The sequence below is a fragment of the Symphodus melops genome (assembly GCF_947650265.1).
Source record: "Symphodus melops genome assembly, chromosome: 7".
NCBI classification, from domain to species: Eukaryota; Metazoa; Chordata; class Actinopteri; order Labriformes; family Labridae; genus Symphodus; species Symphodus melops.
In genome coordinates, this window is record NC_136697.1 from 18901141 (window position 1) to 18918063 (window position 16923).

General features: G+C 39.3%; 1 protein-coding gene across 3 annotated transcripts; it reads left to right on the plus strand.

Moving 5' to 3' along the window:
• The first annotated feature begins 378 nt into the window (after positions 1–378).
• mapre2 (microtubule-associated protein, RP/EB family, member 2) lies at positions 379–16150 on the plus strand. Of its 3 annotated transcripts, none has more exons than XM_079349399.1 (7): positions 379–615; positions 9643–9770; positions 10452–10597; positions 10699–10915; positions 11069–11211; positions 14283–14441; positions 14705–16150. In XM_079349399.1, exons 2-7 carry the CDS (start codon positions 9650–9652, stop codon positions 14801–14803), a joined length of 885 nt encoding a protein of 294 aa, XP_079205525.1. In that variant the 5' UTR covers positions 379–615; positions 9643–9649; the 3' UTR covers positions 14804–16150. The 3 variants fall into 3 exon arrangements, with proteins under 3 accessions (XP_079205525.1, XP_079205526.1, XP_079205524.1); XM_079349400.1 differs by lacking the exon at positions 379–615 and adding an exon at positions 801–852; XM_079349398.1 differs by lacking the exon at positions 379–615 and adding an exon at positions 6343–6640.
• Positions 16151–16923: the final 773 nt, after the last annotated feature.

Here is a 16923-nt window from a genome sequence, read left to right on the forward strand (position 1 = left end):
ATTAACTATTTACTCTATATGTAATGTCAAAAATAAGTCTATGCTGATAACATAAATCACGCTGATAAAATAAATCATTGATAGCCTTAAGAAAAATTGTAAATTAAATTATAGGAACTTGTAGATGAATATTAAGTGGACATGTTCTGGCCCTATTTAAAAATTACAATGCAGATTGTTTTTGTTGCAAAATTGTGTGCATTTTTTGAGATGCCTCTTTTTCTAATAAGCATAAATCCATTCGTAGATTAAAAAAAAAAAAAAAAAAAAAAAAAGGCAGTAGGCAGAAGGATTGTTTTCTCAGTTGGCTGAAATATATTTCTTTCTTCCTTTCTTTCTTTTCTTTTTTCTTTTTTAGAAAAAGTACGTTTGAAAGCTCGACAAAGGGGATCGCTGTCAGATGTTCTGAATGATCAACGCATCAACACGCGATTGGTCAAAATCACGACAGATGTCTGGAATTGACCAATCAGCTTCAATATCGATGAAGCATTGTCCAATCAGCTGCCGGTTATCGTCTCATCGTCTTGCGAGAATGGGCGTTTGAGGGTGGGGTGACTCAGCCGGAAAACAGCAAATTTTAACACCTTGTAACCTGCGGATCGAAGTTCACTGGTGAGTCTCGTTTTCTTTTTGCTGAACAATAACAGTGTGTCATTTTATTTGAAGTACAGAATGTGTTAGGTAGCTGTGAAAACGGGAGCGTAATCAGCGTAGGTTTTTGGTGGTGATGGTAACCCAGGGTCAGAGCATATGTCGGCTGTCACTATTCTGACAATGTCGGGCGGCAGCAAAAAAGATCTTACTGCAAACTTGGCGATGAGCTGAACAACGTGTACAACCCATAAGACTGTAAGTATCGTCAGTGTAGGCGAAACAATCTTTCATGTTGCTCTGGGACTGTTTCACTGTGTATTAAGCTTGCACTCACTCGCATACTATTGTTCTCCATTGAAACTATCGATCCTCAGAGACGAGAATGATCTTTATTTACTGCCGCTCACTGCTCCGTTAGTGAGATACATCTCGGAAAATGAACTGAGACTCTTATACTAGATGGTTGTGAGCAGTGGAGCTCTGTAGTGGGTGCATAATGACACTCTTTTAAGACAGACCTTTCATTTACGACTAATATTACTTGTAAGGAACTGGCTGAAGGATGCTATTAAAGTTACATATCCTCTTTAGTTCTCTCTGTGTTCCCTGCCTTAAATGGGTTCAGATTTGAGACTCCCTCTTATTACTCTGACTCCTTTAAGACAGTTGTCTTTTCAAGTACTGGCAAAAATGTTAACCCGTCCAACCAGGAACTGGGTAAAGACTGTCCTCCTTGTATTTTTTTTTTGTGGTGGATCTGTTGGGTTGAGTTGACACAGCCAACCCTCCACCCAGTAACCAACCTTTTAATGACTCAGAGCAAAAGAAAGCTACAATTCCTGTAATGAAAGTGCATGTGCTGCAGCCCAGGACTTAGCCTATGCCTAAAGGCATTATGTAAAGACTAAACCATCATCATCCTCCAGCTGTGCATTACCAACATGGCAGCCAACACTTTCACATAGCTGAAAGCACTTAAGAGTCAGACTAGTCAAAGCAGCTGTTAAAGCTAATCATGCTGGCATGCTTTGATAGAGTGATGCAGACAGCATATTACAATGAACCAACTTGAATAAAGCAAACTGCCCCATTTACAAATAAAAACACAACAAAGGATCTGTCCCTGATTGAAGTCCACCTGGATATTTTTTTTAAATCTCCACACAGCCAGTCCAGGCAGGCAGCCCTTAAATCATTCCAGACGGTCCAGTTAAACAAAACTCCCCGACTTAAATTATTGCTGAACCTCAGGGCAACTTTATCCTGCAGTGTGCTGTATGTTAACATGTCTAAGCACACCGAGCTAACGGCATCATTTTAAAAATGTGTTTTGTTCATTTTTCTGTTACCAAGTCTGAGCTCAGATGAGCTCAAATATATGTTCAAAAAAATTGTTAAGGGGATTCTGAAAGCTCTCATGCCGTTGAAATAACTTAATAAATATAGGCCTGTTTTTGTTTTTGTTTTTTTATCATAGGACAGGGTCTTTTCGTTAAGAGTGCAAAGACGGACCACTCCTCTACAGGTTTCTTTGTCTCTCTTGTTTTTGTCTCATTTGGACCTATTTCATCCCTAGGCTTCTTAGTCTCATTTTTTAATTTTGCCAGGACATGCATGCTTCACCTCAGTGATGACACTTTGCAGCCTGTCAGACTGGAAAATGACATCTCAGGCAGCCTGGCGAAGGCTTTGGTACCCAGTCTAGCAATGAGGAATGCAGCTGCTGCCCATATGACTGGGTTTGTACAATGTGTTAAAAGTCTCCATAATACCTCCTTTAACTGTTTGCTTGTTTTAACGTTAAAAAAAGAAAGCCTTGATTCTCAACATTATTTGTAGTCTGGACACAACCACACGTAAACCACAAATCTTTAAATATTTGAATGGAAAGATTCTGTCACACTTTAGTTCACTCCTGGTTTCGGCTCACGATACAGAGAGGCACTAAAAAAAACTGACCTGGGTGAAAAAGGAAGGATTTTTTGTTCTGCGTAGCCTCTGTAGTAAATCCATCTTCATGTAGGACACGTTTTTTTTAAACATAAAATGTTTTTGCGATCGAATTTATAGCTCGCATTTTGAGTTTGAGAATCTGACATCTTCGGTTTCTAGCTTTAACTTTGAGCTTCACTCAGCCAACCTCCAAGATTGTGAACAAGCAACAAGGTTTCTCAAATTCCTCCCACCTCTGAAGTTTGTAGTATACTTCACCTGCTTGCCAGGAGATACTAAACTGTCCTCAGTGCAGTCTGAAACATTAGTATTGCTGGAATGTGGTGTTGCATGTGTTTTATTCAGAGACGTGTCTATGTGTCCACACTTAAGTTACTTAATAAGATTAGTGCTTGGTTATGCTTTGTGCTGGGCTCTGCAGGATTTGTGTAAAGGCTGAGGAGAACTTTTGACCCAATTTAAAATGGCATTCCTGATTTTCCCTCCAGGAAAAAAAAAAAAAACGCACACAAAAGATCGATTTCATACCACGGCCTTGGTTTATTTCTGGTTTGAGATTAAAACTCCTAAAACGTCAGCTTGACTAGCATGACTTTCGTGTGTCTGTGAATTATTTCAATCAAGTTTCTGTGGCACATACATCTGCTTTACTGACATGTGACTATGATAAGCTCCAGTGTGGTTGGTTTAAGGATAATGATTAAGATTATTTTTGCCAACATTTTAAAGTTAAAACCTGTCAGAGTGTTTGGAAGTTTCTCCAAAGCAAAAGCTTTCCTGAAAATCCTGCATTAGGAAGTTAAAAAAAAAAACTTAATTTCTTTCATGGAGTGCCAGGTCGTGTTGATGATGCTGGTGTCGAGGATTAAGTCATTAAGAATTGAATGAAAATGGAGGAAATATTATTTTTCTTCCTTCATTTGTACAATTTAGGCTTTCAGATTTCAGTCTGTCTTAGTGTCTTAGTGCTCTGTGCTGAAGTCCACAAGTTGTTTGCAATGAAAAGCGTTGGCCTGATGGGGGCACCAGAGGAACAGTTTGAAGTTGTGTGACATGTCTTTTGTAGCATTAATGGTCTTTTGCCCTCTTGATAGCAACAGTTGCTAACGATGCAGCTTGAAGTGGAGGTGGACCCTGAAAAGCCACTTTTCTGTCACATTAAGAGGCTCTGTGAAGACTTCTACAAGATGGGAGGGCTTTAATGAAATGGAAAAAGTTCTGTTGCAAAACATTTATAAAGTGACCAGACCAACTGGAAATGACCTGGACATCTGTAAATGACTTAGTTGTTTGGTGTATTAAATGGGAATTGTACTCGTATGTCTTGTACTTGTCCCCAACAAGATAACTGTGAGTAATAAAGAGTTATCAAAAAAGTTTGAAATGGATTTAGTAGTTAACAGCTGATCAGTCTGTCAGCTTATCCTTGCAGCACTATAGTGTCATTGTGGCCAGAATGTTTTCAAACCAAATAATCTAAAGCATCTCGTGCTGCATGTGATCAGACCTTTTAAATGAAAGCGGTGGATGCATTGTTGTATAATGACTTAAAAATCTGTCCATTGTTTGACTGTCAACAAAACAATAGGACTCCTCCTTGGTTTATCTACGTGGTACTGCCAAAAAGAAAAACATATTTATTTTTTAAATAAAGCAGCAAAATGATTCATGAAACAGTGGAGGGTAAATCAAGGCAATAAAATCACAATACAGTGTTGTGATGAATTTGGCATCATTGGTCTTTGACTTTTGCTGCAAGGCCCGTTACATGACATGTGCATATTTGTACATAAAAATCATGCATGAGACATCACAGCTGTAATTACCTTGTGGTGTGATCCAGTGCTTTTTTAAAAGCTGTGCCATTATTTATTAGATACTGTACAGTAGCTTCTTCTTCTTCTTGATTACTAACCATGTCACTAAGGGATTGATTCGATTTGAGGGGTGTGATAAGTCATGTGACTTTCAGATTCATGGTCGTTCCACAATTTAACGTGATTGCATTTGCACACATTTCCATTTTTAAAGAGGGATGCACTGATCTCACTTCATCGGAGCCAACTAGAATTGTTGATAGAACGTGTTCTGTGTTTGCTTCAGGAGGTTGTCTTTGATTGGCAGTGTTGTCACAGCGCTACCCCTGGAAACACTAGCTTTATAGCTATTGCAAGCAGCTCTACATCTTGTTGGTATTGTAGGCATGGTGAAAACCCCTTAGCTCCCCAAATGTTGGCAGAATAGCCTCCTCCTTCTTCCCTCATGAAGGTTAGATACTGAAGGCGCTGGTGACCTTTGCACATGAGGATTTAAGAATTGCAGTAGATCCGATCCATTGTCGATGACCCCCAGTCCATCGATGAGTACGTATTGGACCAACAGTATCTGTCAGATTGATGCATCCCTTCCACTAAAGTAGAACTAAAATAAATTTTGGTCGAAACAAGATTTGAACAAGCCAGTTTATTTCGGACTGAGTTAGGGCTGTTGAGAATACGCCCAATACAACACAAAGCAAAGCTGTGGTTTATAGTCTAAAAACATCAGATGTGAAAATGCACACAGAAGATTCCAAGAAACCACAGGACTGCATTGTTCATATTTCAAACACCATGTGTATTAAATTAGGTCTTTGAATGAGCAGATTAAGTACAGGCAACACTCCTACAGAATGTATGTAAAATAATGGTAAAAAAATGTTTTTAAATCCAGGGAAACAATGATTCATCACTTGATTTCTTGATGCAAGTAAAGAAAGCAGCGACTAATTTGTTCATTATTAAACGATTTAAAAAAACCTACATGATCTAGATTCTCAAGTACAAGTGTGTTATAATTGTAATCTTGCCATAGAACTTGGAATATATCTGAGTTTTATTATTATTTCTGGTCTGACAAAACAAAACATTTGAAGACTTTACCCTGAGCTTTGGAAAATGCTCACTGGCAATTTCCACTTCTTTATTACTGTTTTTTATTATTCCAGAACAGTAGTGAGAAGATTGGTTGATAATAATGTTCATTATTATTGTTATTATTATATACATATATATGTTATTATCTTCTCAATTGGCAGATTAATGTTGGTTCTCAGCAAATAGTGAAATAATGCCCATCACAAATTCCTGTGACCAGTTAATGCACTTTTATACTTAAAGACATTGAGTTATTGGCCATAGAAGCTTTTTACAGTTTTATTTTTTGCCCCACAATTTGTGTTTAAAAAAATGATCAGACTCATTTAATGCATAAACTATCTATGACTAAATACATATCTCAAATAATTGAAGTGCTGCAGCCCTGAAACATAATGAACATAGAGACTGAAAAGTCAAAGAGGGGTGTTTTTGTTGGTTGCATTTGAATTGATTAACTTACATGGTTAGTAATCAAAATCTATTTACTACATATTACCCAACCCCATCCATCCATTTAGATCTGCCTGCTTCTTCTGTTTTTACTCTCATTAAAAAAAAAAAAAAAAAAAAAAAAAAAAACATCTGAAGGTGAAACTGGGTGGTGCTGCATTTTCCTTTTGTATTTTAATAAATGTCAAACCCTCTTCAAACACTTGCATTTTTATCATTGAGTATTTTATGATTGGCCTCGCTGTCATAAAGATTATCTCACTTATCTCACAATAAAACAGCGAGTATTCATAGATCCGGCCGGTGATCATAATGATGATTCCATTTTTACCAAACAAGTGATCAAATGTATTTTGTTGTACTGAAAATAGCCCACCTTAAGGAACAGGCAGCCAGTCCCATCAGTCACGTGGTACAGGGTGCAGATACGTCATTAGGGCAGAGATTTGTGAAGAATAAGCAGACAGAAGCGAAGAGCCCCGGAGGTGCGCCACTTTCTTCGCACTTCGCATCGTTCCTGTTGCTGTTTTTTTTTCTGCTGTTTTTTTCCCCCGGCCAGACAGAGAACAGAGTATCTGTTCCGCATTTTTAGAGACCCAAATGCCCGGTCCCACCCAAGCCCTTTCCCCAAATGGAGAGAATAACAACGACATCGTCCCGGACAACGGATCCAACATCATTCCTTACAGGAAAAACACAGTGCGGGGAGAGCGCGCCTACAGGTAAATGAGTGTCCTATTTCACGTCTGTGTCGACGAAAAAGAGGACAAGACACTCCTGCAGAAACAGCTCCGCATTCTGGCCTGGTCCTCCTCCACGTCGTGTGTTGGTTTTGCTTTGCACCCATCTGCTATTTTTTTCTCCCCCCCTCCTTGTTGTCTCTCCTGTCATCTTAGCTCTCTGGATGGCTATAGCATAAACCCTTCTTCTAAATATGGGTCATGGTGTGGTTTATAATAAAGATATTTGCAGGCATACATTGAATGTGAAATGGTTTCTGCGCAGTGGCACAGGCAGATTTTTTTTTTTTTTTTTTTTTTGGAGGACTGGTTTTGTCAAATGACAGGAATACACCGACACAGGCTAAATGACTCGCATCATCCTTCCACTTAACGCTGGAAGAATAGCCGAAAATCTAACTTTACGTGTATGTACACTGCAGCACGATAGGTTGGGAACCTTCACGGGTTGCATACATAAAGCCGATCCCTCCTCCTCCTCTTCTTTTGAATGGAGGCATCAGCCCAGCCCTGGCTATCACTGCCGGGCTAACAAAGCATGCTAGCAGCAGCCCATACATCCGCTTTTGTTGACATGATCGGATCGGCTGGCCCCACTTTTTCTTCCTCCCTGCCATCCCGGAGAATCAGTGAACCGAGGCTGTGCTGTGATGGCCCAAATATACTTCTGAAGGGTTATAATCCTGCATAGACTGGTGTTAGCTAGACATGATGATATAGCATGGTTTAATACAGTATCAGTCGTGGGCTAAAGAAGGGTGTTTTATTAGAGCCAATGAATGAAGGAAGCAGACGAGGTTATGCTGCAGCCTTTATTTCTTGTAGGAAATAAAGAATGATGCTTGGAGTGCTTATTTTGTTATAACAGTTTAATACTATGCTAAGAGGCTCTTAACTTAATGACTTTAATTCAGTAACTGGTGAGGCTTCAAAGCTTTTTTCTTGCATTGTAGTTTAACATGTTGACAAGAATAATACCAACTAAATGCTGTGCTCCACATTTCTTAGCATGATCAATGACATTGATGTTATGTGTTTGTTTAGAGTAGGTACTACAGATGAGACACTTTTCTGTTTATGATAAGGTTAAGAGAATTGAGTTGAGAAATTCTCTTACTCGTATAGTTGTGGCCAAGCTGACTTCTTAAAGAAGACATATTATCCATCTTTTTCTTCTTTTCAAACAGTCCCCTGTGGTCTAAATGAAACATTTGTGCTGAGCTTTGGTCAAAATATAACATGAATCAAGCACCAGAGGATGTTTGTGACCCTGTGCAAACCAGCTCTCTCAGAACGCTCTGTTTGGTGTGTGTGTCTCTTTAAATACAATGACCTCCTGAGTTTTCATGGTAGACATCACTCCTAAATGGCGGACCTGCACAAAAGTTTTACTCTAGGCTGGAGGTGGAGTCCATGAGTGGAGATACCAGGGGAGGGGATTTTCTTACCAGAATCCAACTTGTGATGTCACAAACTAAGAACATTTGAAACAAAGCATTTTTTTCCTGTGTGGTAAGAATTAAGCAGACCACAATCAAAGGACTGGGTGGATTTACTTCACATTTTGTGGGTCAATAGACACTCAGGTTACCCACATGTTTAAACATGTTTCATAATATGTCCCCTTTAATCAAAGATTGAGTAATGGGGTGTTTTCACACCTGAATATACGTAGAGCAATCGGGGAAGGAACCCTGGGTAACGCAGGTGAAATCACAACATCCTTCTCCATCCAACTTGACATAAAAGTAAAATCTATTGATTGCACCAAAGGTACAAATTCAAAGAGCGAAGGCCTGCATGTTCGGCTACAACCAAAATATGAACATTTTACTCCATTGTTCTGTTTTTCAAAAAGCAAAGGAGATTTTTGGTCGGATGTGCGACTCCGCTTCAGCTTGTTCAAAAAGCTAAAAAAAACTCAACATGATTATTGACACGTCTTTTTCCCTTCATGCACATCACAGTTGTCTAGTGCATGGGTTCCCAAACTTTTCAGTCTGTGACCCCCAATTTAATGGGGCCAGATACTGGGGACTCCAGTTGCACGCAGCCATGCACACTATTAGGCCTCTCCAAACACCACACAACAGCCCAGACACCGTCATACGTTTGTATTTATTTTAAAGTTAATGAGTGAAATATGCAATTTTAAACCATTTTTTTTATTTTAAAATGTTTTTGGAAAGAATCTCACGACCCGCCCCCCAACAGTGTCTTGCAACCCTCACTTTGGGAACCACTGGGCGAGTGCAGTGGCTTTGAACTCGTCAAGCCTCAGATCCTACCAGCAACACCTCCGCGAGAAAAACCGACCTACATGTCATGACATTTTTAAACCCAAAGGGATTTTTTTTGGATGCAAAATTGTGCAGTTTGGATCTCAGACTGAACAAAACAAACAAGAACATTTTTGACCTTCTGAAATATTTCTGACACGACTAAATCTTTTATGAAGCAGTATGCATTGTACTCAGTGGGCACCTTGGATTAACTGTCTATAGATGCTCGTACTGGCAACCTGCTTTGGTGGGACTTGTATTCTCTATTTGGGTCCGTCTGACCACATGAGGAAATGTTAAAGATCATATCTTGATGTAAATCTTAATTCTGCTTTGCTGTTGGGCTTTCAGTGAAATCTGATACATGATAACTGAATGTAGTATGAGCCGATTTGTTTGTTTTGAACATATGAAGTATAGTGCAGCTGTGTTGAACTGTGTTTGCCTGGACTGGGCTGTCTTAGTGGTTACAGAAACTCCTTACTGCCTTTTATTGTGGTTAATGTCGTAGATTGAAGATACACAGCAAATGTTTGCCATATATATATTTTTTTTTTTCATAATTTCCATAAGAAATAATTTTTTCTTGAAAGGCCCAAAATGGTCTTTTGATAAGGAGGAGCAAACCTGAGGATAAGGTTCGGCAACTTCACATCAATCGCAATGCATTTGGTATGATGTGCTGTCTTTCTTCTGTTGCAGTTGGGGGATGGCGGTCAACGTATATTCTACCTCAATAACCCAGGAGACTATGAGCAGGCATGACATCACTGCCTGGGTTAACGATATTCTCTGCCTCAACTACACGAAAGTGGAGCAGCTCTCCTCAGGTGAGAACAGAGTGAAATAAAAATGGCCTCTTTATCACATCTTCTTCCCTTAGCTTCGCACTTCATGGGGCAAAGATTGCTTCTGTCAGAGATTACATCTTCACCAGTTGAGGATTTCCAATACAATTGAATGTAAGCTGGCAGTTATAACAACCTGTAGCAACAAGCTCACCTCTCCGTGGCAGAGAGTTGTCTATAAATAAACTTGTAGCCTGCCATGTACTTCTGGTGTGACCAAGTAATCCAATTTCAGTCACTACAGAAACACACACAGCCCCCCTGCCTGTCTTAAGGTGTAATCTACTTCTTTGATTACTTCTTATGTGCCCTCTGTTTGGCAGTTGGTGACCGCTATCAGATACAAGTCGCATAAACCCAAGTTGAGGTCCTGTCCTCTTTTTCAATTGGATTAAGGTCTAACAAGGCTTCAGTAAACGTTGGTAATGTTACCACGAATGTGTTTAAAAGTTTCCTTCTTCAAGAAACAAGGTCAATAACCTGGATTTATATACCAAAAAAACCCACTCATGTTTCTCGTATTCTTTGATTTTGTGTTGTGGTGATTAATCCTAGCCTGTATCTTGACAAAGCCTTTCATATTTATGTATTTATTTATTTATTTTTGATGAATTTCAGAGCAAAGTCTTATGTACTAAATGAACCTTTTTGCCACATCTTTAGGAGCTGCATATTGCCAGTTCATGGATCTGCTCTTCCCTGGTTGCATCAGTCTTAAGAAGGTCAAATTTCAAGCTAAGCTGGAGCACGAGTACATTCATAATTTCAAACTGTTGCAGGCATCCTTCAAAAGGATGAACGTGGACAAGGTAATCTTGATCAGCCTTTTTTATGTTGTTTCCAGCAACATAAAGCTTCACGTGAACTGCATATATTCATGTTTCATTATCTTTTCTTCTCCTCTATTCAGATTATTCCTGTCGAGAAACTGGTGAAAGGCAGATTTCAGGACAATCTCGATTTCATCCAATGGTTTAAGAAGTTCTTTGACGCTAATTACGATGGTAAAGATTATGACCCAGTTGCAGCCAGACAGGGTCAGGATGCCATCCCCCCACCTGACCCTGGTGAGCAGATCTTCAACCTGCCAAAGAAGTCCCAGCATGCAGCAAGCTCCCCGACCGCAGGTAATCTTCTGCCGCAGCGATCATGTTGCTAGGTGCGCGTCCTAGCAACGTGACGAAAAAGAGGAAGCAACTCTGCTATTCAAGTATTTGAGAAATGTTTGCAGCCGTTATTATGATGCCGTCATTCACCCGACACATTCATGTCTGCTGTAGGAGCATCAAGGTCGAGCTCAACAACTCCCAAGTCCTCAACACCAACATCCAGACCCTCGTCAGCCAAAAAGATCCCTGCAATAGCAACTCCTGCCAAAGGAGAGAAAGAACTGGACGCACAGGTCACACATCTTACAGAAGAGGTGGGTTCAGGAACAGCTAAACTCTTTTGGTTGTACGTCAAATTGCAACATGGTTTACTAATGTCTTAACTAACTATTTCTATTTCTATATTTCTAACTCTGTAACTATTTCTATTGATCGGATTCAAACACTCCCTTTCTGTGGGCATTGTTTTTGACATCTGTCATTCAAATAATACCAAAGATGTGTAACCATAGCAAAGTCCAAGTACAAATGTGCTTTGTTGAGGGGGTCAGTCATATTAACTTTGGTCTTCAGCTGATATGGTATCCTCCTTTATACCCACATTAAAAGCTCTAGAGTTATTTTTGTGTAGGTGCTGCAGTTAGTTGTCTTTAAAGCAATTCAGCCGACAATCGGCAGCACAGCTGGTGCAAAGCCGGACAATGAGTTACATTTATTTACTAATTATTTAACTGTTTGGTGTTTTCTGTGGCTGCTGTTCTTCCACATGTGGAATTTAACAATAAAGGGAATATAAATTAGAACGTCGATGATTCTGGCTCTTTAATCTACTGAATGAAGAATTTCAGTGTTTAAAGAATTTTAAACACGTGAGAGAGAAGTCCTTTTGAGAGCGAGGCTGTTACTGGCTGTCGGGACAAAGGATTAATAGAGCAATAGATTATATAAACAATCATAAGAAACGACTGAGTTACAAACCATAGACAATTTTAATAAAGCGATTTACTCTGGACCCCGACTTACACGTGATTGGTGCAATTTATTCAACTTGTTTCGTATTCAAGTTGCTGTATATTGTACTTTATGTGAATGATGTAGCAGATTACATGTGAAAGTTTCCACATTTTGTGAGTTGACCGAAGAGAAACGATCAGCCCAATCTGCAGCATCTTCAGTCTCTCTGTTTCGTTCCACTCTCGTTGTTCTCATAGTGTTGGGTTTTAGACACGGCAGGCAGCCGTTTAAAGCAAAAAAAAACAAAAAAACCTACCAGCCTTTACAATATTTGCACAGCACCAAAAGCCTAACAGTATTGTGAAAAAAGTGTGTTTTCCACTGAAGGTACAACATCAATTCAGTCGGGTTTTTTTGTGTTGTCTTCGGCCATTAATTATGGATTGTGCCTGTTGTTCATTGACAAGGTTCTAAACACCTGAGCAGAAGAGGGGAAATAAAACATTAGGGACAAATGACAAGCAGAGTGTAAATAACTTACTTGGGCTTACATTCTCGAGGTGAACACAGACACAACAAACAAAAGAAGTGAGCAACTCGTTTCTGCAGACAGCATCGAGAAGACAACATCCGGTTAATGCAGCAAACATTGAGTTATCGAAGTCTCAGTTTCTGATCATGAAGCTCAAATCTGTTTTAATATGAAGCAGTGTATGCGTGACTCTTTGGGTTGTTGTAAACGTTGATCTTGTGACTTTATGTCTGTGGCTTGTTTTTGTCTGTAACCAAAATCCACTTTGTTATGTTTGTGTCACATCAATCGGGGATGTGATTTGATTTCCGAACAGTCGACCAAGACTTGAATTATCCATGAGGATGTTAGTTGGTGTTGAACCCAACAGCATCTTGGCCGTGTGTCTTTATTTTCCAAGTACTCCAAAGTAAAGTAACAAGTGTTGGTTAACCTACAGCTAATGACACAGATTTAGTGGCCACAATTTCTTCTTATATTCTGTGACAAAGGTGGCTGTGATATTTTTGAGGTCTTCACTCCAGTTATTATTGTCTAATAAACGACAGTATCGGATACTGTATTTCTACAGACTCAGGAAACTGTCAGGATTCATGTTCAGTTGACAGGTTTTCAATGTGATGATTCCCTGGACCTACATGGTGGTGTGAGTGGGGTCATGGGAAATTGATTGGGTCCCCAAATACACGTTTTGTTTCTCGAGGAATTCTATCGTGTTTTATGTTGGTATGCTGGCTCAGCTGGCATGTTGTGTTACTTTGCACACGGGGTCTTGTCCGTGCTCAAACGGAGAGGCTTGTGTTGCTGAGTACTGTGATTTTTAACACAAGTTCCGGGCTTCCCCCAGGCCAAGGTGAGGCCGTAAGCAGAGTTTGTGTCGTTGTTCTTATCAAAACAATCCAAACCAGCATGGTAACATGACTGAAGGACGTCGATACAAACAGCTTTACCTCCTAAACTGCTGAAAAGCACTCAACTTATCTCTAATTCATGCAGCTCAGTGTGTGGGAGAGCAGACTGTGTGCACTTACTTATTGGTCGTGGGTCGTGTCATCTCTCAAAAATTCAAATAAAATCAAGAATATGAAACTTTCTGCTTTGGCAAACATGAGATCCTCTCCATCTGTCACTTAGACTTTCTGTCAATTCATCATATAGTATGATTTTAAAGAGAGAAAAAAAAGATCCATCTACTTACTAAAATGTACCAGTCCAACTCAGTTTAGGAAGGAGGTGTTTCCACTTAAACATAGGGGCGTGTCCAGACTTTTCTTGACACAGTGAAGTGACAAATGTGATGTGCTGCATAAGGCCACACAAATAAATACCAGTGATTTACCCAACTCCCCCAATAATATCTACTTTATGACACTTTGTAATGGAAACGTAATGCCTTGCATGTTAAGTCAATTTGTATTTTTTTTTTGTACTTAGAAAAAAAACATTTGAATGTCAAGTCCTACATTGTCTAACGTGCAAAGGGTTTTGGGCCTAAGACATTGACTGCATTACTTTCCCATGCACCTGTCTTATGAAATATACATTTATATGTAAAGAAAGATAGTCAGCTTGCCCAAATAAAAAAGTCCCAACAGTTGGTATTAACACAAGTCCAGCTTCTGACAGTGCAGATAGCCAATCACATTTTAGGATTTTTGGGGTGGCACCTGGGTCGGCCAGTCAGATTTCTAGGAGGGGCCCATGCTACCCCTGACTACTCATCTGGACATGACCCTGACTGTAGGTTCAGGGTCATGTTTGTGGAGTTTAAAGTTTGATATGTGCTGGTCTCTGTATACTTATACTTGTTTGTCCTTTGCCCTCACGTAATAAGAATCTAAACAACTTCCGATGGCTGATCAATTCAAAAACGAATCTCTGTGGATTTTATTTTTGTAGGTTAACACATTAAAATTGGCACTGGAAGGCGTGGAGAAGGAGAGGGACTACTACTTCAGCAAGCTGCGAGAGGTGGAGCTGCTGTGCCAGGAACAGGGTGAAGAAAACGGCCCGTTTGTGGAGCGGCTAATGGAGGTCCTTTACGCCTCAGACGAACAGGTATGTCTGTGACCTCTAGACTGATCTCAACAGGATTCATGTTCAGTTGGAGGTTGTTTTTTTTTTTTTCAGGCTCAGTTGTGTTTTTCCAGCTGCTTGTTCAACAGTAAAATGTGTGTGGGCTATTTCCCTTTGTGGTTAAATCATGTGGAAATGAAACTGCTTAAAGAGATAAGGAGTCATTCTTTGTGTGTAATCAAGTGTGTTTGCCTCGGAGAATAATTCAGTAGCGCCCTTTTAAGCCGTCTATGCTCTGGTTTAAGGAGGGAGCAGAGCTGGGTGAGGGTGACGGACAAGAAGTGGACCAGCAAGCTCACGAGGAGGCACCAGATGATCAACAGGAGGAGCAGGATGAATACTGACTGCCATCATCATCACCACCATCATCCCTCAACACAGTTACAACCTTCTTTTTAATATGTGAGAACTGTTCAACGGATTTTAATTTTTCCTCATTGTTTCTTTTTTTTGTTCTCTCTGAGACTGAGCACATGAAGCAACCTCCTGAATGCAAGCACCATCACAGTTTTTATTTTTTGTATCTCTCCACTGCTCACTGTTGATGTTTTTTTTTTTTGTGTGACTATTGGTGAACTGCTGTGGTGGGTTTGTGGAGATGGCCTCCGATCTCAGACCATCGCAGAAGTTTCCAGGGATTGTGTGGGTGGACAGTTTGTTCAAAATCTAAAGTAGATGTGATTAAATGCCGAAGTTTAGACGGGTAACTGTCGTCTGTCGGCGCAGGTGTTAACTTCCCAGCCTCTGTCCTTTTTTCCCCCTTTTTATTTTGTTTTGTAATTTGCATATCAAAAAAAATATTAATCACAAGAATGCAATAAGAAAAGCCCTGTAAGGGCTCGTAGTGGCTCTTATTTAACGTCCTTCCACAAGTTGCACTGACATTTGACTCTGTACTGGACAGTCTGTCCATAGACTCACCATATTTATTATTATTATTATTATTGTTAAGCCTTAGAAATAGTGCAAGCCTCTGCATTGCATTGAATCCTCGTGAAGGAGGACAATACAGTCAATGACTTGTGAATGAAATGTAGTAAAATGCCAATGTCTGACTGTTCCACAGCTATCCACACACAAATGTCAAGGTTTCAGATAATCAGTGTGTCTAGCAATGTATTATTCACACCATACAATGTGGTATGATGATAGTTTACTTTTTATGTCATGAACATAGGGCAGGAAGAAACATTATTGTGGACTTGTCTTATAATGGTGCAGCATTTTATATTCCTCAGCTGGAACTTGTGGTCTGTTAAGATTTCAGCTGTATTTCTTTTTTAAACCCCCGGTCTTTGGGTGTTGGTTCACTGATTCATTTGCCATGCTATATTCCAGTAAGTACATTGTATACCCTTTCTTCATATTGCATTTACTAATATTGAACTGGGCAGTGCACCATAATGCTTTAGTCATATATAATTGTGTAAAGGAAAAGGAATGTAAACATGTTCTGTCAATAATTAATGAATGGTAAATGTTTTTTTTTTCATGTCCCACTCATTATGCATTCCCCAAAAAAACGTGTTGCATGTATGCATTTTATTTGTGAATAACTTGACCTGCTTTTTACATATTTAATAAAAAAAAAACAAGTATGTTAAGTGAGCTTTTTGTATGTTTAACCTGCTATTTGAAAGTTGTGGAGATTCGGATGGATTTGCTGTAATAAAAATGACATTTTAAGTTCACAGGGGTGTTGTGATGTCACACACACAATGGTATATAGAATGGACTTAAAATTTGAAGAACTTAACCATTAATGTAATAACCGGTAATATGAGCTGGATTTTGGTGGTTCTTGAGCAAGTCACATGTAGTTGGTATTTGAATTTTTTTGTTATTTTATTAGATTGTTCTCTAAAATAAGTTTTCTACATGTTAAGTACGCTCCCTATAAGCAGACCAGGAAATTAAAATCACATAAGTATCTGGGCAAAAAACCAAAACCCAAATATTCTGTTTTCGTTAAAGATACAAAACTGACATCTGCAAAATTCAATTTCCGAATCAGAATCCGTTTTATGGCCAAGTACATTTACATATACAAGGGATTTGTCTTGGTGCATTGGTATGAAAAAAAACAAGGCTAAAATGACAAGTACTTAAATAAAGTACCCTGTATTCAGTGTTATTTCACTTGGTTCATTCTTTTTGTAATATGCAAGAGATTAATGTGAAGGTAATGTAATGACCAGTTGAACTCCTGCTGCACTTTCTCCAGTAGTGCTCTCTAGTGGACGTTTGTGGAACTTCTAGTGTTTTACTTTTACATTATGTACTCCTCCACACCTCAAGGGTTGACAAGTATATGTAGTGGTTGTGTACTCTCTTGTTTTGTGTGATATGCCAGGCAAACAAATTATATAGTAAAATAAGCCAAGTGATGGCAAATGGAATAATCATTCACCTCCGTTACATATAAGTGTTCATCTTTACTCCTAACTCTTTAGCAGATTAGTGT

Bases quoted from the DNA above. Each gene is read 5' to 3' on its own strand.
- mapre2 (XM_079349398.1), top strand. From the start codon at position 6,519: ATGCCCGGTCCCACCCAAGCCCTTTCCCCAAATGGAGAGAATAACAAC. The intron at 9,771-10,451 runs GTGAGAACAGAG...CCACATCTTTAG, and splicing joins AGTGGAGCAGCTCTCCTCAG to GAGCTGCATATTGCCAGTTC. The intron at 10,598-10,698 runs GTAATCTTGATC...TCCTCTATTCAG, and splicing joins AAAGGATGAACGTGGACAAG to ATTATTCCTGTCGAGAAACT.